This window comes from Dermacentor andersoni, chromosome 11 (assembly GCF_023375885.2).
Source record: "Dermacentor andersoni chromosome 11, qqDerAnde1_hic_scaffold, whole genome shotgun sequence".
In the NCBI taxonomy this organism is placed as follows: domain Eukaryota; kingdom Metazoa; phylum Arthropoda; class Arachnida; order Ixodida; family Ixodidae; genus Dermacentor; species Dermacentor andersoni.
Window position 1 is genome coordinate 43,723,418 of NC_092824.1, and position 16,845 is coordinate 43,740,262.

The 16,845-nt window shown below is 47.9% G+C and overlaps 1 protein-coding gene across 1 annotated transcript in view; it reads right to left on the minus strand.

The window, feature by feature from the left end:
* Positions 1–16,845, minus strand: part of LOC129381616 (uncharacterized) — a 70,469-nt gene that overhangs the window by 30,366 nt on the left and 23,258 nt on the right. The window contains exon 2 of the mRNA XM_055064626.2: positions 15,616–16,037. Coding sequence (XP_054920601.1) covers positions 15,616–16,037 — 422 coding nt within the window. The remainder of the gene's footprint in view (positions 1–15,615; positions 16,038–16,845) is intronic.

Below are 16,845 nucleotides of genomic sequence, written 5' to 3' on the forward strand. Positions count from 1 at the left end.
ATATATATATATATATATATATAGTTGCGTGGAGCAGAGGGGTTTAAAATATATTTACAGGGTACTGAGAACGCGTTCTGTGGCAAAGAAGGTGGAAAAGGTCCCACGCGACATCAGCGTGCGTCATCTTCTGTACTGTACTCCGCTTCGTCTCTGGCAGTGCTTCGTGACATGACCCCCGGCGGCGAAGGCCCAATTCTGGTGCTTGATAGATCGTCCAAGTAGTATCGCTTGAGGCAGGTAACGCGAACGTCATCGGTCAAAGGTCGAGACTTGGTGGAATCGAGAGGCGTGGTTTCGTGTGATGTCGGTCACTTGGTGCAAATCATGGTGCAGGCCACCAGAATAGGCGAAATCAACTTTTTGCAAAGGCCAACTCGCCGTGATGGTGTCCAACGAAGGTGAAGGACCATAACATCAGGATTAAAGTGGACATTGGGGCAGCGGCCATCATAGAAGCGTCGTTGCTTTTCCTGTGAAGCGTTAAGGCGCAGGCGGGTAATAAGGCGTGCCTCTACAGCTCTGAAGATGGCGTCACGGGCGTATTCTAACGATGTGTCAAGAAGGCCAGGAAGGAGCATGTCAAATGGCTGCGTAGGGTTTCTTCCGTACAAAAGATCGAATGGAGAAAAACCCGTATTCATGTGGGAAGGATGTACAGGCAAATGTTTTAACAAGCACGTATTGGGTAGTTCTATTCAGATGGTCTGTGATGCCATATTAAGGGGGGTGGTACACCGTTGTGAGCTTGTGTTTTAGAGCAAAGGAGTGCAATAGGTACTGGACAACTTTTGATAGGAAATCGCGGCCCTGGTCTGTGGGGAGCTGTTGAGAAACACCGCGGTGACTTATAAGGTATTCGAGGACAAAGTCTGAGACGTCGGTATTTCCCCTGGTCGGAGGGGCCCGAATGATCGCGTGCCAGGTCATGTAGTCGGTAGCGACTGCCATCCACTTATTTCCGTATGCATATAGCGAGACAGGGCCAACAACGTCAGAACCAACCCTAAAGAATGGCGTCAATGGTACGTCAAGGAAGGCGGGGAGCTGGCTATACTGCAGGTTTCTTGTTGCGCAGGCATTGTTCACAGCAAAGGACGAAACGACACGTGGCACGGTATGCCAAACACCGTCATATGTCCTAGCGGCCCGGAGGTGACCCCGAGAAGGAACACCATGTAGCTGCCCGAAGAGTGTTCGTAGCATATGTGAGGAAATAACCAAGACCAGTACCGTCAAAGTGCATGTTGATGATGATGATGATGTTTGAGGTTTAATGGCGCAAGGGCCAGGTATGGCCAAAGAGCGCCATGCTAGTGGTAATGAATATGTCGTGGTCTGATGGGCTCTGTGAGTTTAATGTGACGTGGCTGTAAAGGGGCCTAAAAGAGTTTGTGTAAATTGCATAAAAATTACACGTAATAAAATATGGCAATGATTAATGACATGTACTATGATCACTAAAATGCATTAAAAAATGATGCATTATATAAAATATGCGAGATCCTAAAATTGTCTAAGAGCACTACTGCCTCGCCAGAGCCCTTGAAACGCAAGGGCCGAGAGGCATGCGCCATACGAAATAGTTATCACAGCGGCATCCTCTGGAGAGAGGAGACGCTATGAACGTATAGGGCTAATTACATGTAACACAACCTCTTTCAGGAAGTCTAGGACTGCGTTAGTGTCAAAGAGCGGTTCTGGGCCGAGTAACGTTACAGGATGAAGGGGAATGTGCTGCCGATATGCTAACGGAAAATGTTTCTTTCTGTGAGATTCGGCTTTTCGACACTCCAGGAGGATATGGAGGACGGTCAGCCTCTCACCGCATCTCCCACAGGTTGGGGGCTCATTTCCAGTGAGTAAAAAATTGTGGGTGCCAAATGTGTGTCCTATTCTCAGACGACAGAATAGTACATCTGTTCGGCGTGATATTGTTGCAGAAGGCCAGAACCCTAATTGTGGCTTTATTGCGTGCAGTTTATTACTTGTTTCCATGTCCCACGAGCGTTGCCAGTAGTCTCGCAGTTTTCTGCGCAAGAAGGGCCTCAGAGCTGTGACAGGGACTTCAGCGGTAGGATTTACAGAATACGATGCAATTGATGTGGCCATCTGGTCCGCCAGAACATTGCCTTCGATGCCCCTATGCCCCGGCACCCAGCATATGATGACACGCTGGTTACATATATACGTTTTACATAGGACGGAATATAGTTCATTGATTACTGGGTTTTTGTGCTTAGAAAATGACATTAAGGCCTTCAAAGCACTTAGGGAGTCCGTATTTATAACTGATTTCTGCAGTTTCGATTTCTTTATATAATTTACAGCTGACAACAGTGCGTAGGCCTCAGCCGTAAAGATACTAGTTTCCGGATGCAGACTTCGATGCGTCTGTGTAGAACTCCGCGCAGGAGTACTTGTACTGGAGTTCCAGGAAATGCATTCGGATTTCGATATCTGGGGCTTCCTTTGTAACTTGTAGGAAAGATATATCACATTGTACCAGCTGCCACTCCCAAGGAGGTAGCAGCTTGGCTGGATGCATTAGACGAAGCTCGAAGAGTGGGACATGCATTTCTTCACTAAGCTCCCTCACATGCAGCGATAAAGGTTGTTTTACGGAGGAACGATTGCGAAAGAGTGTAGAATATGTCATATCGTTAACGGTATTAAAACACGGATGTTGAGGATTAGAATGCACTTTCAGAAAATATGTTTGGCTGATGTATGTTCTATGCAGATGAAGTGACCACTCATTTGATTCTACGTATAAACTTTCAATGGGACTTGTTCTGAAAGCGCCCGTGGCTAAGCGGATTCCTAGATGGTGGACCGGATCTAGCATCTTTAGCGTGCTCGGGGCGGCAGAATGATTGATCACGGCACCATAATCTAATCGTGACCGAATCAGGCTCTCATAGAGATTCATTAGGCACGTCCTGTCACTACCCCACGTGGTCTTCGATAGAAGTTTCATTAGGTTCATTGTTTTCAGACATTTTTCTTTAAGATGATTAATGTGTGGGATGAAATTGAGTCTGTTGTCCAGTATAACACCTAGAAATTTGTGTTCTTTGTCTACAGGTATCTGTTGTCCACACAGTTCTAAGCAAGGATCCGGAACCAGGCCTCTCTTTCTTGTAAACAGAACACAAGAACTCTTGTGAGGATTGATATTAAATCCTTTTTTCTCTGCCCACTGTGACACCTTCTTCAAACCATGCTGTACCTGTTTCTCGCAGACTGTGAGGTTGCAGGATTTGAAACCTATTTGTATATCGTCTACATTCACGGAATAGAAAATAGCTGGTAGTAAAGATGCACGAAGCGTGTTCATCTTTACGACAAAGAGCGTGCAGCTGAGTACGCCACCCTGGGGTACCCCAGTTTGCTGTATAAATGTACGCGAACGTGCAAGACCTATTTTCACTCGAAATGTACGGTTCTCTAGGTAGCTCTCTATAGTATTTAACATATTGCCGCGGATACCTAGCGCGGAAAGATCGCGCAGGATTCCGTACCGCCAGGTTGTGTCGTACGCTTTTTCCATATCCAGAAATACAGATAAGAAAGATTGCTTGTGCACGAAGGCATCGCGAATGCTCGCTTCGATGCGCACGAGATGGTCGGCTGTAGATTGCCCTTCCCTAAAACCGCATTGAAATGGGTCAAGTATTTTACTAGACTCTAGGAGATGTATCAGACAGCGATTGATCATTTTTTTGAAAAGCTGACAGAGGCAGCTTGTAAGCGCCTCTGTCTATGGGACGGTAGCTAGTGAGCAATGAAGTGTTTTTACCATGCTTCAAAACAGGGATCACAATAGCCTCCTTCCGCTTCGATGGGAGATAACCAGCAGCCCAGATAGCATTGAGAAGTGTAAGTAGCGTGATTTGTGTGTCGGAGTGCAGGTGCTTAAGCATATCATACATGATTCTATCGGGGCCCGGTGCAGAGCTCCGACATACTGACAAGGAGGCTTTAAGTTCAGCAATGGTAAAAGGGCGATTATAAGGATCGTTTGGCGTGCATTTCCGATTCAGAGGCTTGAGTTCTTCTATTTCTTTATATTTAAGGAAGTTCTCTGAATAGTGAGTGGAGCTAGACACGCGCTCGAAGTGTTCACCCAGAGTATCAGCCTGGTCTTGCAGGGTATTGCCTTGTGTGTTTACCAAATGGAGGGAGTACGTTTGTCGCCCTCTTATGCTATTTACCCTGTTCCAGACTTTGGCGTCATCTGTATACGTGTTGATACCCGATAAAAACTTCTGCCAACTGTATTTTCTGGCCTGTCGGCGGGTTTGCCTGCCTTGTGATTTTACTTTTTTAAAGTTGATAAGATTCTCCGCAGCGGGGCAAGCGCGTAGCAACCCGCACGCTTTGTTTTGTTTTTTTCGAGCGATCCTACAATCGTCGTTCCACCACGGTACACGCCGTTTACACGCCAATCCATTTACTGCATATATGCATTTAGATGCGGCATCTATAATGAAGGCTGTAAAATACTGTACAGCAGCATCAATTCCTAAAGAAGACATGTCATTCCATGAGATGCTAGTGAGAGTTCGGAACTTCTCCCAGTCGGCTGTATCGATCTTCCACCTAGGAGCCTGTGGTAGATATTCGTTTTCTTTATATGTTCTCAGCAGTATGGGGAAGTGGTCGCTCCCGTAAGCATTGTTCATAACTTCCCACTCGAGTTCAGGCAGTATACACGGGGAAACTAGGCTGAGGTCAATTGATGAAAATGTTCTGTTTGCGAGAGAATAATGTGTGGGTGCCTTCTTATTCAGCAGGCATGCACCAGGAGAGAAAAGGAGCTGTTCAACAAGACGACCTCGCGCATCTATACGAGAGTCGCCCCACAGGCAGTTGTGCGCATTGAAATCCCCAAGTACAACATAAGGTTATGGCAATTCATCTATGAAGGACTGAAATTCATGTTTGCTTAGTTTGTAGTGTGGGGGTATATAAAGCGAGCAAATAGTGATAAGTTTGCTTAGCAAAACAACTCGAACCGCCACTGCTTCAAGGGCCGTTCGTAGCTGTATATGTTGACATGCTATGCTCTTTTGAATTACAATTGCAACACCTCCCGATGATGCGATTGCATCATCGCGATCTTTGCAAAAAGTAACGTGCTGTCGGAGAAAGTTTGTGTGTTGGGATTTTAGGTGTGTTTCCTGTAGACACAGCACTTTTGGATTGTGTTTGTGGATAGTCTCTTGCACATCATCAAAGTTCCTGAGAAGACCTCTGACGTTCCATTGAATTATTTGTGTATCGATATTGGACGTCAATAGGTGCTGTGTGCACAGAAACAGAAGTAGTGATTATGTAAATTACAGAGATTAAATTACAGAGCCCTTTCGAGGCGCTGTAACGGGAGTTCTGCCCTTTCTGGAGCGTTCGAGGGAGCCTCGGCGCTCCTTAGGCGCTTGGTGCGCCTTTAGGACAGGTGTTGTGTCCATTGCCTCTAGTGAGGCTCCGGACACGTGCTCTTGCGAGCGAGAAGTTTTCAGGGGGAGTCTCGCTTTGGAGGGCAAGACTCCTGCGCCCACCAGCCCGGAGGTCGATGGGGCTCCCTGAGGGATTTGGCTGCGCCGGCTGTTGCCAGCGCTGGAAGGGGCCGGGGGGGTTGGAGCAGCCTCGGCTGCGCCCACCTTCGGGGTCGATGGCCCCGTTTGCTGAGTAGGCGTAGCAGCGCTAGCTGCAACCACTGTGGAGGCAGATGCCGTAACTGCCGATTGACTGCCTGTGGGTCGGACAGCCGCCGGAGGCCGTTGTGACGCTGCCCCCTGACGCGCCACTTCGGCAAAGCTTTTCTTTGGCAGGTATGCTACCCGCCTGCGTGCCTCTTTGAACGATATGTTTTCCTTAACTTTTATTGTGACTATGTCTTTCTCTTTTTTCCAGGACGGGCACGACCGCGAGTATGCGGCGTGCTCGCCTTCACAGTTTACACAATGGAGAGTGTTCTCGCAAGCTTCAGAATTATGTTCGTGGGCACTGCACTTCGCACAGGTTTGACGGCCTCGGCAGCTCTGCGAACTGTGGTCGAAGCGTTGGCATTTGAAGCATCTAAGGGGATTTGGCACATATGGCCTAACACGGAGCTTGACGTACCCGGCCTCTACAGACTCGGGCAGAATACTTGAGCCGAAAGTCAATATAAGGTGTTTGGTCTTGATTTCTTTGCTGTCACGCCTGATCTTTATTCTTTTAACATTGATAACATTCTGGTCACTGAAGCCCTTCAAGAGTTCATCCTCAGTGAGCTCCAGCAAGTCATCGGCCGAGACAACACCGCGGCTTGTGTTCATGGTATGGTGCGGGGTTACTGTTAGTTGGGTCTCTCCAAATGACACCAGTTTCGGCAGCTTCTCATACTGCTTCTGATCTTGGAGCTCCAAAAGGAGATCACCACGTGACATTCTCGACACCTTATAACCTGTACCGAAAACTTCGGTTAAAGACTTGGAAGCAAGGAACGGTGAAATGGATCGCACTAGTTTGTCTGGCTTTTCTGAGTGAATCACGTGCAATCGAGAAAAGTTGTGGACTTGTCGTCCGAAAAATTGAAAGAGATCTTCGGTGCGCCCTCGTTTCTGAGGGCGATCAGGAAGTTTGGGGAACACGAAATATATAAAAATTCGGCAAGAGCGCCGACTGCCCACCACGGAGCCTAACGAGGGGACGCGGCAGAGCTTGCATGCAAGTCTGCACGACGCCAGCCGTACGCCGCCACTATAACCAAATATGGCGTACCCAAGGTTGGATAGCCACACAGGGTTAACCCTTGCCGCCAAGAAGAAGGAAGTAAATAGAAGAGAGATGGAGACAGGAAAGGTGGAAGGTAAGGAAAAGACGAAAGTTGTAGGGAGAGAGAGAGAGCCAGGAAAAGGCAACTACCAATTTCCCCCGGGTGGGTCAGTCCGGAGGTGCCGTCTATGTGAAGCAGAGGCCAAAGGGGTGTGTTGCCTCCGCCGGGGGGCCTTAAAGGTCCAAACACCCAGCATCAGCTCAACCCCCAGGATCCCCCTTTCCCCAGACACGGCTAAGCCGCGCACGGTTACACGCGGGACGGTCCAACCCTCGTGTGCTCGGGTCCGTGGTGTCGCAACACACCAAACGCCTGCTGACGCAGACGCCCCTGCGGGGTCAAAGTGCACGTTATAACACTACAAGATGCCATCCTGCAATACAAACGTACGCACAGAAGGGGAAGATGTCTGAGAGGTCAGCCGGAGAATGACGTCTCGCTAGCAGTGGTCATGGTGTTGCTCATCTCCGATGTTCTCAAACGCAGTAAGCGACAGCAGGCAGGTGTACCCGCAGCTGTCGGAAAGCTCTGGTGGGTCTACTAGATGGCGCGACAAGCAATCGGCGTCTTCGCGCAATGGGCAGCTTTATGCATGAGCAATCTTGGAGACGTAGATCCCACCTACCGAAACGTCCAGTAGGATCCTTTAGGAATAAAGGCCACCATAATGCATCATGGTCGCTGATAACATTGAATGGCCGGCCGTACACGTGCGGGCGAAGTTTTCCCACTGCCCGAACGCGGGCAAGGTACACGCGTTCAGTGATGGAGTAATTGCGTTCTGCTTGAGACAAAAATCGGACGTCGCGCAACATTTCCCGCTTCCGGAAAGTGCTTTTGGCGCTCAAAACCCTATAAATTAATTTAGAAGTTTCTGTTGTAAAGTAAATATATACATACTCAAGGAGTGCTTGCGAATTGTCGCGTGGTTGACGAGATGATTCCGGAGCCCATTCTTATTCTTCTGATTATTTTACTCTCATGATCTGGATCAGCAGTCACTACCTGTCCTAAGTAGATGTATTCTCTTACCACTTCCAGTGCCTCGCTACCTATCGTAAACTGCTGTTCCCTTCCGAGACTGTTAAACATTGCAGAAAACTAAAGTAATGTTTAACAGTCTCGGAAGGGAACAGCAGTTTACGATAGGTAGCGAGGCACTGGAAGTGGTAAGAGAATACATCTACTTAGGACAGGTAGTGACTGCTGATCCAGATCATGAGAGTAAAATAATCAGAAGAATAAGAATGGGCTCCGGAATCATCTCGTCAACCACGCGACAATTCGCAAGCACTCCTTGAGTATGTATATATATACTTTACAACAGAAACTTCTAAATTAATTTATAGGGTTTTGAGCGCCAAAAGCACTTTATCGTTTTGAGGCATGCCGCAGTGGAGGACTCCGTAAATTTCAACCACCTCAGGCTCTTTAACGTGCACCGAAATCTCAGTACACGGGTGTTTTCGCATTTGGCTCCTATCGAAATGCGGCCGCCGTGGCCGGCATTCGATCCCTCGACCTCGTGCACAGCAGCCAAACACCATAGGCACTGAGCAACCGTGGCGGGTGACGGAAACTTCTGTGGGCCCACTAGATATGTAGTACGTATGCTGCATATTTAGAGAACAGTAAGCTTATAGCAATAAAAACAACGCAAAATAATAAAACTCACAAAATGTGGATAAATATGTATGCACAGGGAACTCTTCTTCTGTGTATGTCTACATAAGATACAGGGTTTTATGAATAGGGCCACATAACGGCTGCATAAAGGCGGGACACATGAAGGAAACATCAAAGCAGTGGCCAAATTTCAACATCTAGGATACATAAAGCATGGTAACAAAGGATACATAAAGGACGGACACATGCAGAAAACATAGAAGCAGCGGCCAAATTTCAACATGCAAGAAACATAAAGAATGTTTCCACGGGTGATCTCCAGGAAACATAGAGTAAACATATGAGACATGCCCATCTTCATGAGGGATGGCGAGGCAGCGTTTATACCTCCACGCTTTATTCAGCAGAGCCGCGTGCTGAACTTGACCACGCTCGCCATGATGATGGATGTATACAGATGAAGAGGATGACGGGTGAAAGTAATGCAGTACTTACGCCACGCGCGTAAACGTCCAACCGGGCCGTTGGTTATGGCGATGAACGGCGTAGGGAAGGCATTGAAAGCGAAGAACGCACAATTCTAGCGGTACGGCAGCGGCTGTCGGAAGGCAAGACAACGGGAGTGACGCGATATTTCACTGGCGAAGTTTGCTCCGGAACAATGCAGGGTCAGATAAAACGGGATTGAAACTTTTCGCATAAGCCACGCGCCTTGAACTGGGTGCACAGTAACACTTCGCCTCCAGGGTGGAAAAAAACGACACGGTGGGATGTGTAGTAGCGAGTTTTTCGATCTTATCCACCGGCGTCGGTATCAAGGCGATAGCGGAGGCGACATCGGGGATTGCGCGAAATGAATTTGTGTCGACGAGGGTGCCAGGGCATCAAAGAAGGAGTCGTCCATGAGAGTAATCAATTGATGGCCGCACACGAGGCAAAATGGCGAATACCCCGTAGTCCGTTGCGCTGCGGTGTTTCCAAGATTACATTATGGGGTTTTTTGTGCCAAAACCACGGCCTGGCTGTGACGCACGCCGCAGTGGGGGCTCCGGTAATTTGGACCACCTCGGGTTCTTGAGCGGGCACCTGAATTTAACTACATGGGTCTTCTGCGCGAAACAAAAGCAGCCCCTTCCAGAGTGAGCACAGGGCGGCTAACTAGCAGTCGTCCGGAAGTGTTGCCATGTATGCATCGCCTATACCACAAGCGGAAAAAGGTAGCCAGCAGGCACAATACGCCCATCGTTTATTCCATCCCGCGCAACGTGGCAGGGCTTTGCCCCAGAATCTCTTCTCAAAAGATGAAAGAACCCGGAGGTTGCGGAAAAAAGCACGTTCGTGGGTATGTGAGATGCGCGGTCGGCGTTGTCTAGGAGATTCCGCTACCTTGTTGAAAGTCGTAAGTTGGGCAAACCGGGCATTGTGCAATTAAAAATAAAGGTAATGCGCATATACCTGCACATTGTCAAGCTTGCATGTGTGTTCCAGATTTCCGAAAAGTAAACATCTTGGGTAAAATCCAAGATAGCCCTGCCTAGGAGCTTGTGCAAGCTCTCTATATATCTCTTAGAGAGAAGGCTTGCGTAAGTAACACAAATATTTCTAGCATACTCCTGTTGAAGACTTGGACCGAGAAAAAGCTGCCTTTGTCCCACCGGACGGCCTCTTTCAGTTCAAAGTTATACCTTTTGGACTGCGTCACGCCCCAGCAACCTTCCAGCGCATGATGGACTCAGCTTCGCAATTACAAACGGTCCGTCTGCCTCTGCTACCTAGAAAACATCATTAGGTTTTCCCCATTGTTTGAAAGTCACCTTACTTGTTTGGCGACCATTGTAGCTGTCTTTCGTCGGGCGGGACTCCAGATCAACTCCAAGAAGTGTAATTTTGGCCGACAACGAATCGCTGTGGTTGGTCATCTTGTAACTGCTACAGGTGTCCCACCTGACCCTGACAAGCTTAGCGCTGTCAAGAACTTCCCGGTGCCCTCTTCTACTAAAGATGTTCGGAGCTTTGTGGGATTATGTTCGTACTTCCGCCGCTTTTACACAATTTCGTCATCACAGCCCGACGCCTAACCGACCTTTTTAAGAAGGACGTCCCCTTCTCGTGGGGCACCGACCAAGCGGCTGCATTCTTGGCACTGACCAACTTGCTCCTTTCGCCGCTTATCAAGCCTTGCTTCGACCCATCCGCGACTACTGAAGTTCGCGCACCCGCTAGTTGGCATGGGATTGGCGCCTTCCTCGTGTGCACGACAAAACACGTGTTCTTGCATACGCCAGCCGCCTTCTCTCCACGTCTGAACGGAACTATTCGATCGCAAAACACGGATGACTTGCGTTGGTTCGGGCTGTCGCGAAATTTCGGCCGCGCATTGTCGGTTCTTACACACCACTACGCTTTTTGTTGGCTGTCATCGTTCAAGGCCCCAACTGGTAGCCTTGGTCACTGGGCTTTCAGACTACAGGAGTATACACTTGACGTATTTTATAAATCTGGCAGGCTACATAGCGATGCCGATTGTCTTTCACACCATCCGGTGAACCCTGCTAGCCTCGCTGGCTATGACTATTATTCCTGTGTGCTCGACATAACCGATTTGCGCGACATCTGCACCGAACAGCGCCGGGATGAATTATAAAGTCACCATTCAGCTACTCTCGTCCACAAATTCCGACCCTTCTCTACGTCAGTATGTCCTACACAATGAAGTTCTATACCATCGGAAGATTAAACCTGACGGGCTGGAATTTTGGCTAGTTCTTCCTCGATAACAGCGTGCCACTATTCTTCGCTACACATCAGCGCCTCACGCACCTACGACCGCGTGAGACATTGGTTCTTTTGGCCAGGTTTCTATCGTTCTGTGCGCCGATACTTTGCTGCCTGCGACCGCTGTCAGCGGCACAAACGTCGTGCGCTTCCACGGGCTGGCCTGCTTCAGCCGGTGAACATTCCATCGGAGACCTTCTTTGCACGGACCCTTCCCTACATCCGCATCAGGCAACAACTGCATTGCCGTCGCAACCGACTATACGACCTATGTCATCACGTGTGCCATGCTTTGTAGCTGCGCTACAGACCTTGTAGGCATTCTGCTCGGTGACCTCATTCTCTGATCCGGGTCCACGCGCCAGCTTCTTACGGATCGTGGCCGCTTTTTCCTATCGAAGGCCATTGACGAAATTCTCCGTAGCTGCTCTACTGAACATCGCCTTATGACAGCCTATCATCCACAGACCAACGGTCTTAGCGAGCGCCTCAACCGAACTCTCATGGACATGCTGTCTATGTACGTCGCTACGGATCACCACGATTGGGACGCCACCAGGCCTACCCTACGTTACTTTTGCCAACAACTCGTCCCGGCAGGACGACGCCGGCTATTCGCCGGTCTTTTTCCAGTACGGGCGCAACCCTGCGTTGCCCTTCGAGACGCTCCTTCCTTTTGATCCCTCCGTGCCCACCATATATGCTCAGTGCATCATCTCTCGAGCCAGAATAGCTCGCCAGGTTGCTCACACTAGGCTATCTCCGTCGCAGGACTCCCAGAACGAGCGCTATGATAACCGGCACCGCTAAGTTGTGTACCCTCCTGAATCTTTTGTCCTACTCTGGACGTCGTCTCTACGCCAAGGCCTGTGCGAGAAGCTCCTCCCTCGCTACACTGGACCGTATACAAGCTTCTCCGCAAGCTCAACAACATTGACTACCTCATCTCTCCACTCCAACATCGCCCGTCTTCTTTTACGTCTACTACTAAATGTTTTCCATGTGCCGCGACTAAAACCCTACTTCACCAATAGTGCTGACTGATTTTAGAACGCACCGTGACGGCCCTCATTCCGCCGGGGGTGATGTTACGAGGAATCGCGTACATGAACATACCGTTAAGGGACAACTTCGCGCCGCGAAGAGAAAGACAGGACATGCCGCGTGAGATGCTGTCAGCCAAAATATGTATTCTGTTTGGAATTATATATATTTTTTTCACACCTTAGCTGGACCACACATTTGCCTGAACGGGTCGTGCTTTGTATATGTGTACTGTGACACTGTGTTACTTTTCACAAGTTGCCGCTCTTCTGTCTTCCTTCTGGGCCCCTTCTCTATTGTGCCCTCCCCACCGCCCCGCGCCACCCAATTCAACTTGCCCTCTCTCCCGCTACAACGGCGGCACGCGCTCTGGTGCTGCGCAGCGACCGTTTTCTCCCTCATTGCCTCGGGTCAACGGGAACCTAGCTTGCCGCTCCTCTCCGCCCCCTTCCACTCTCCGACTTATGCCTCCCTCCTCCTGTGTGTTTCTTTTTCTTCTTTTTTTCTTTTTTTTCTAACTGACGTCCTTGCCCTACATACACGGACTCGACTTGCATCGTTGCCAATAAGGCCCCTTTAAAACTGCCATAGCGCCGAGGGAAAGTCAATCACATTCACAATTGTCTCTTTCGGTTTGGTGTATCTGAGAACGACCCGGCATCCGGTCTGGTGTCTTGACTATCAGCGCCGAACTGCCATTTTCTTGTAAACCCTGATGCAAATCGATCCACCGGTCGAAACTGATGATATTAAAATGAAATATTTGTTCTGTTTACCTTGTTGCACCGCTCAAGTTCATTATCTCTGTCTCTCTCTCTCTCTCTCTCTCGCTATATATATATATATATATATATATATATATATATATATATATATATATATATATATGTATGTATATATGTGTGTGTGTGTGTGTTATAGCATAATTCAGCTGTTATGTAAATAGATGAACCTTCATAAAGCGCCCCTTCGTATGTTTGCAGCACAACGCTCACGGAATCGATAGAGATATCTTGTCAACTATCAGGCACTTTTATTAAGTACTGCGCAGAGAAAGACTACTCGGAAGGACATGCGTTGTACGTCCCCGCAATCAAGTTCAGGTAGTCCAAGCTATTGCGCCACAATTTAAAGAAAGAGCGTTCTGCGCTGGCATGCGAGCGGAACAAAGGGGCAGCTTTACTGAAATATTTCGTACGCTTTTGTTAGCAAAGGAAAGCCGCCCAGCAAAAAGCATGCGTTCAACCATTGAAACCTTTAGTGTATTCTACAATGGAGTCTTGGCATTTCGACCTTGAATATAAAAAATGAAGCACTGATTGAACTAGGCACTCTATCTGTAGGCACTGATTGAACTAGGCACTCTAATTTAGATTTCTTTGAGTTGTTACTAGCAATATGCTGTCTGTTTCATCCACAGTTTTGCTGCATGGTATCTCCAGTGTAAGCTATTTTGCACCCTTAAGCATGCCTAAGGGTGTGAATCCTTTTATACCTCACACCCTTAAACCTTTGTGGGTATGAGGGCTTGAGTCGTAGACCAATTTACAGTATCGTGCAGTGATGGTGTAAATGGTCTATGGTAAATGGTGTAAATGGTTACACAAATGGCGTAAATTAGACTAGAATGTGGGTCACCCAACTCTGTAGCAGCTGGAGTGGTTTCACTGTTGCAATAACAAATCCAAGCATTTATCGCGTGTACCATTAGACAAATTCAAACGCGTACATGTTGAAACTGGTTTCAACTTTGCGCTTCCATTTGTAACGGGAGCTAGATTCAAGCTTTAAATCCTGCTCATTTGCAACTGCAGCATACTTAGAAGCCGACTACAGAGCGGATAACATTGCAATGCCATGCCATGACGCATAACCGGCGTTATGATCAGTTATCTTTTATTCCTGTTCGTGTTTCAATTTGCTTTGACGGCACGTAGCGGCTTCCGCAACGCACTTCTTTGCTTTCCCTCTGCGCTTAAGCACATGTTGACTCAGTTGAAACAGTTAACCCACAATCTTTTTTTTTCATCAGAATGTGTAGGGGCTTCAGAGGATATGTCATTAAATGTCACCCCCGACCTGTAGATACTGGTGCTGCTTACCTCCAACGAAGAAGGTAATAAAAATCCGACCCACTGCAGAGCCTGCGGTCTCTGTGGCATCCGCTGTCACGTAGCCATACCCAATTGCTAGAGGCCCAGCGGACAAGAAAGTGAACACGAAGAAGCCTATAGAAAGAAAAGAATATACAATATATTTGCACGGGCGTAAAACCATGACACAAAACTCGTTATCATCACACATCATCAGCACCCGTCTTTTGCGGCTTACCAACCTCATCTCGCAGCACCAATGACCTTTTGGGCACTGTAGAAGTGAAATATTCTGAACCAACTCGATTTATTTTTCTCCTTAAGGTCAGTTTCAACAGAATTTTCCAGGTGTGAAAATCAAGGTTGCAATTATTAATGAGACACGTTGGGCTTTTGACAGGTAAATATTGCAGCTAGTCATGCGTTGGTATCGGGGCTCCATGTGGGGGAATCCCAAGGACCGACTTGCTCTGTGCAATAATAATAATAATAATAATAATAATAATAATAATAATAATAATAATAATAATAATAATAATAATAATAATAATAATAATAATAATAATAATAATTGTAATAATGTATACTGCCCTCAAAAATGCAAAGCAACATAAGTAGGCCGGTCTAAGCCTCAGTTGGCTTGTAGGACCGTGCCTATCAATATGATGCACATGACGAAAAAGCAAATACATAAATTCATGAGACATGTAGAATAAAGAAATGAAAGCCATAAAAAAATAGGAAAGAACAGGATAACATTTGGTTATTCTGCTTAAACAAAGGAAGTTCAAGTAAGCATTATGATGCGAAAATGTTCTGGACGTTATTTTCACCACAGCTGCTTTAATTTTTTAATAATAATTATAATAAGAATAATAATAAATGCAGTTCCCATCAAAAAGGATGGAGGATGCTGCAGGTAAAAGCTGCACGAACAAATGGCAGCTTGACCGGGGTTCGCAGACCCCCCCCCGCTTCCGAGGTGGCAGTAAAAAAAAAAACAGGTTACAAGAAGGATATCAATAGCAAAACCTAGATAGGCACAGATATGCGCTCAAGGACTGCACACAAATAGCAGACAATGAGAAAGTTTAGATGCCTTGTACATAGTGTTGCCGTATTTCAGTTTTAGTTGTTTTTAAAATGTCAGCGGTACTTGTAATTATTCGGGAGAGTGGGCAGGGTGAAGGACTGCGTGCAACCATAGGCACGCAGTCCCGAAAGTGTCCGCAAAGAGCGCCCAGAACGTACCGGCCGAGCGCAACGGGTAGGAGTTGAAAGCGTAGTGGATGGCGCACCACAGCATGCTGAACAGGGCGTGGTGAAGGAAGTCGAAGACAAAGTGGGCGAAGATGAACCCGGCCCCCGAGATTCCCGTCATGAGCTGCACGTCTCGGGCTCCGCTCAGCCGCTCGGCCACCGGGAACGAGGAGTACGCGGCGAAGGCCAACGAGTAGGTGAGGGCGAAGAACACCATCCACTCTAACCAGGCGATGAAGCGTGAGACAAAAACGGCCACAAGCTTTTGCACATCGCCCGATGGCAGGTAAGCGATGGTGACGTCGATCAGCGCCGTCGGCTGCGCCGTCAGAGCTCGCAGCCGAGCCGTGTCCACCAGGTTGACCACGATGGGAAGTGTGACGGCGCTCGTAGGGTTGGCCATCATTCGTATGCTGCGTGGACACGAGTTCAGATGTGTGGTCAGGCACGACCCAAGGAATCGGGGGGCGGGGGGCTCACCCCCCCGAAATTAAGACACATACTCCTCCCCCTTTCCGGCCTACACCACCACTTCTCACACACATGCATAAAGCGCCATCAAATCAATGTTCAGAGATGACAGCCATTCGGCGGTCAACATTTTGCTGCCTTTTTCAGTCCTTTTCGATCGCTGTAATTATCGGCGTCTCCTGAAATGTGAAGCCCAGTTTCCGCACCAATTCGGAGCCCGCGCGATTAATTCGAGAGGCACTCAGCTGTCACCGTCTATTCAAAGGTCACGCGCATCGTTGTTGTTTCTTTAGTTCAACCTTCTTCGTTTAGACTGATCCAGGGACCAGGAAAGAGATTCGGTTCGTGGTCAGCTGGTCTGTATGCACGTGGAACGAGTTGCGGCAAGGGATAACGTCAATTACGTTTAAGTTTTACTTTTGCTTCAATATTTCCACGAGTAACGGCTACCGTGACGCTGTCGGATTCTCACAACCATATGGCCGTGATATGGGTTAAATAAGGTGGAAAATAAAATAATGCGGCACAGCGTCCATCATCAAATCCTGCAATAACCCTTAAACTCATAGGCAATATGAATGTCACCCGTTAACTCGTTTGGTTTTTGCCTAATTGTACAGCTATTTCGTGCAAAATTGGCAACTGGAAACAAGAGTCGCAAGGATTTGAGAAATTAAGCGATCTACTAAGGGAGAGAGCCAAGGCAACAGCCAAACAGGAAGGAAACGCGAAAATGAACAAAATTAACCA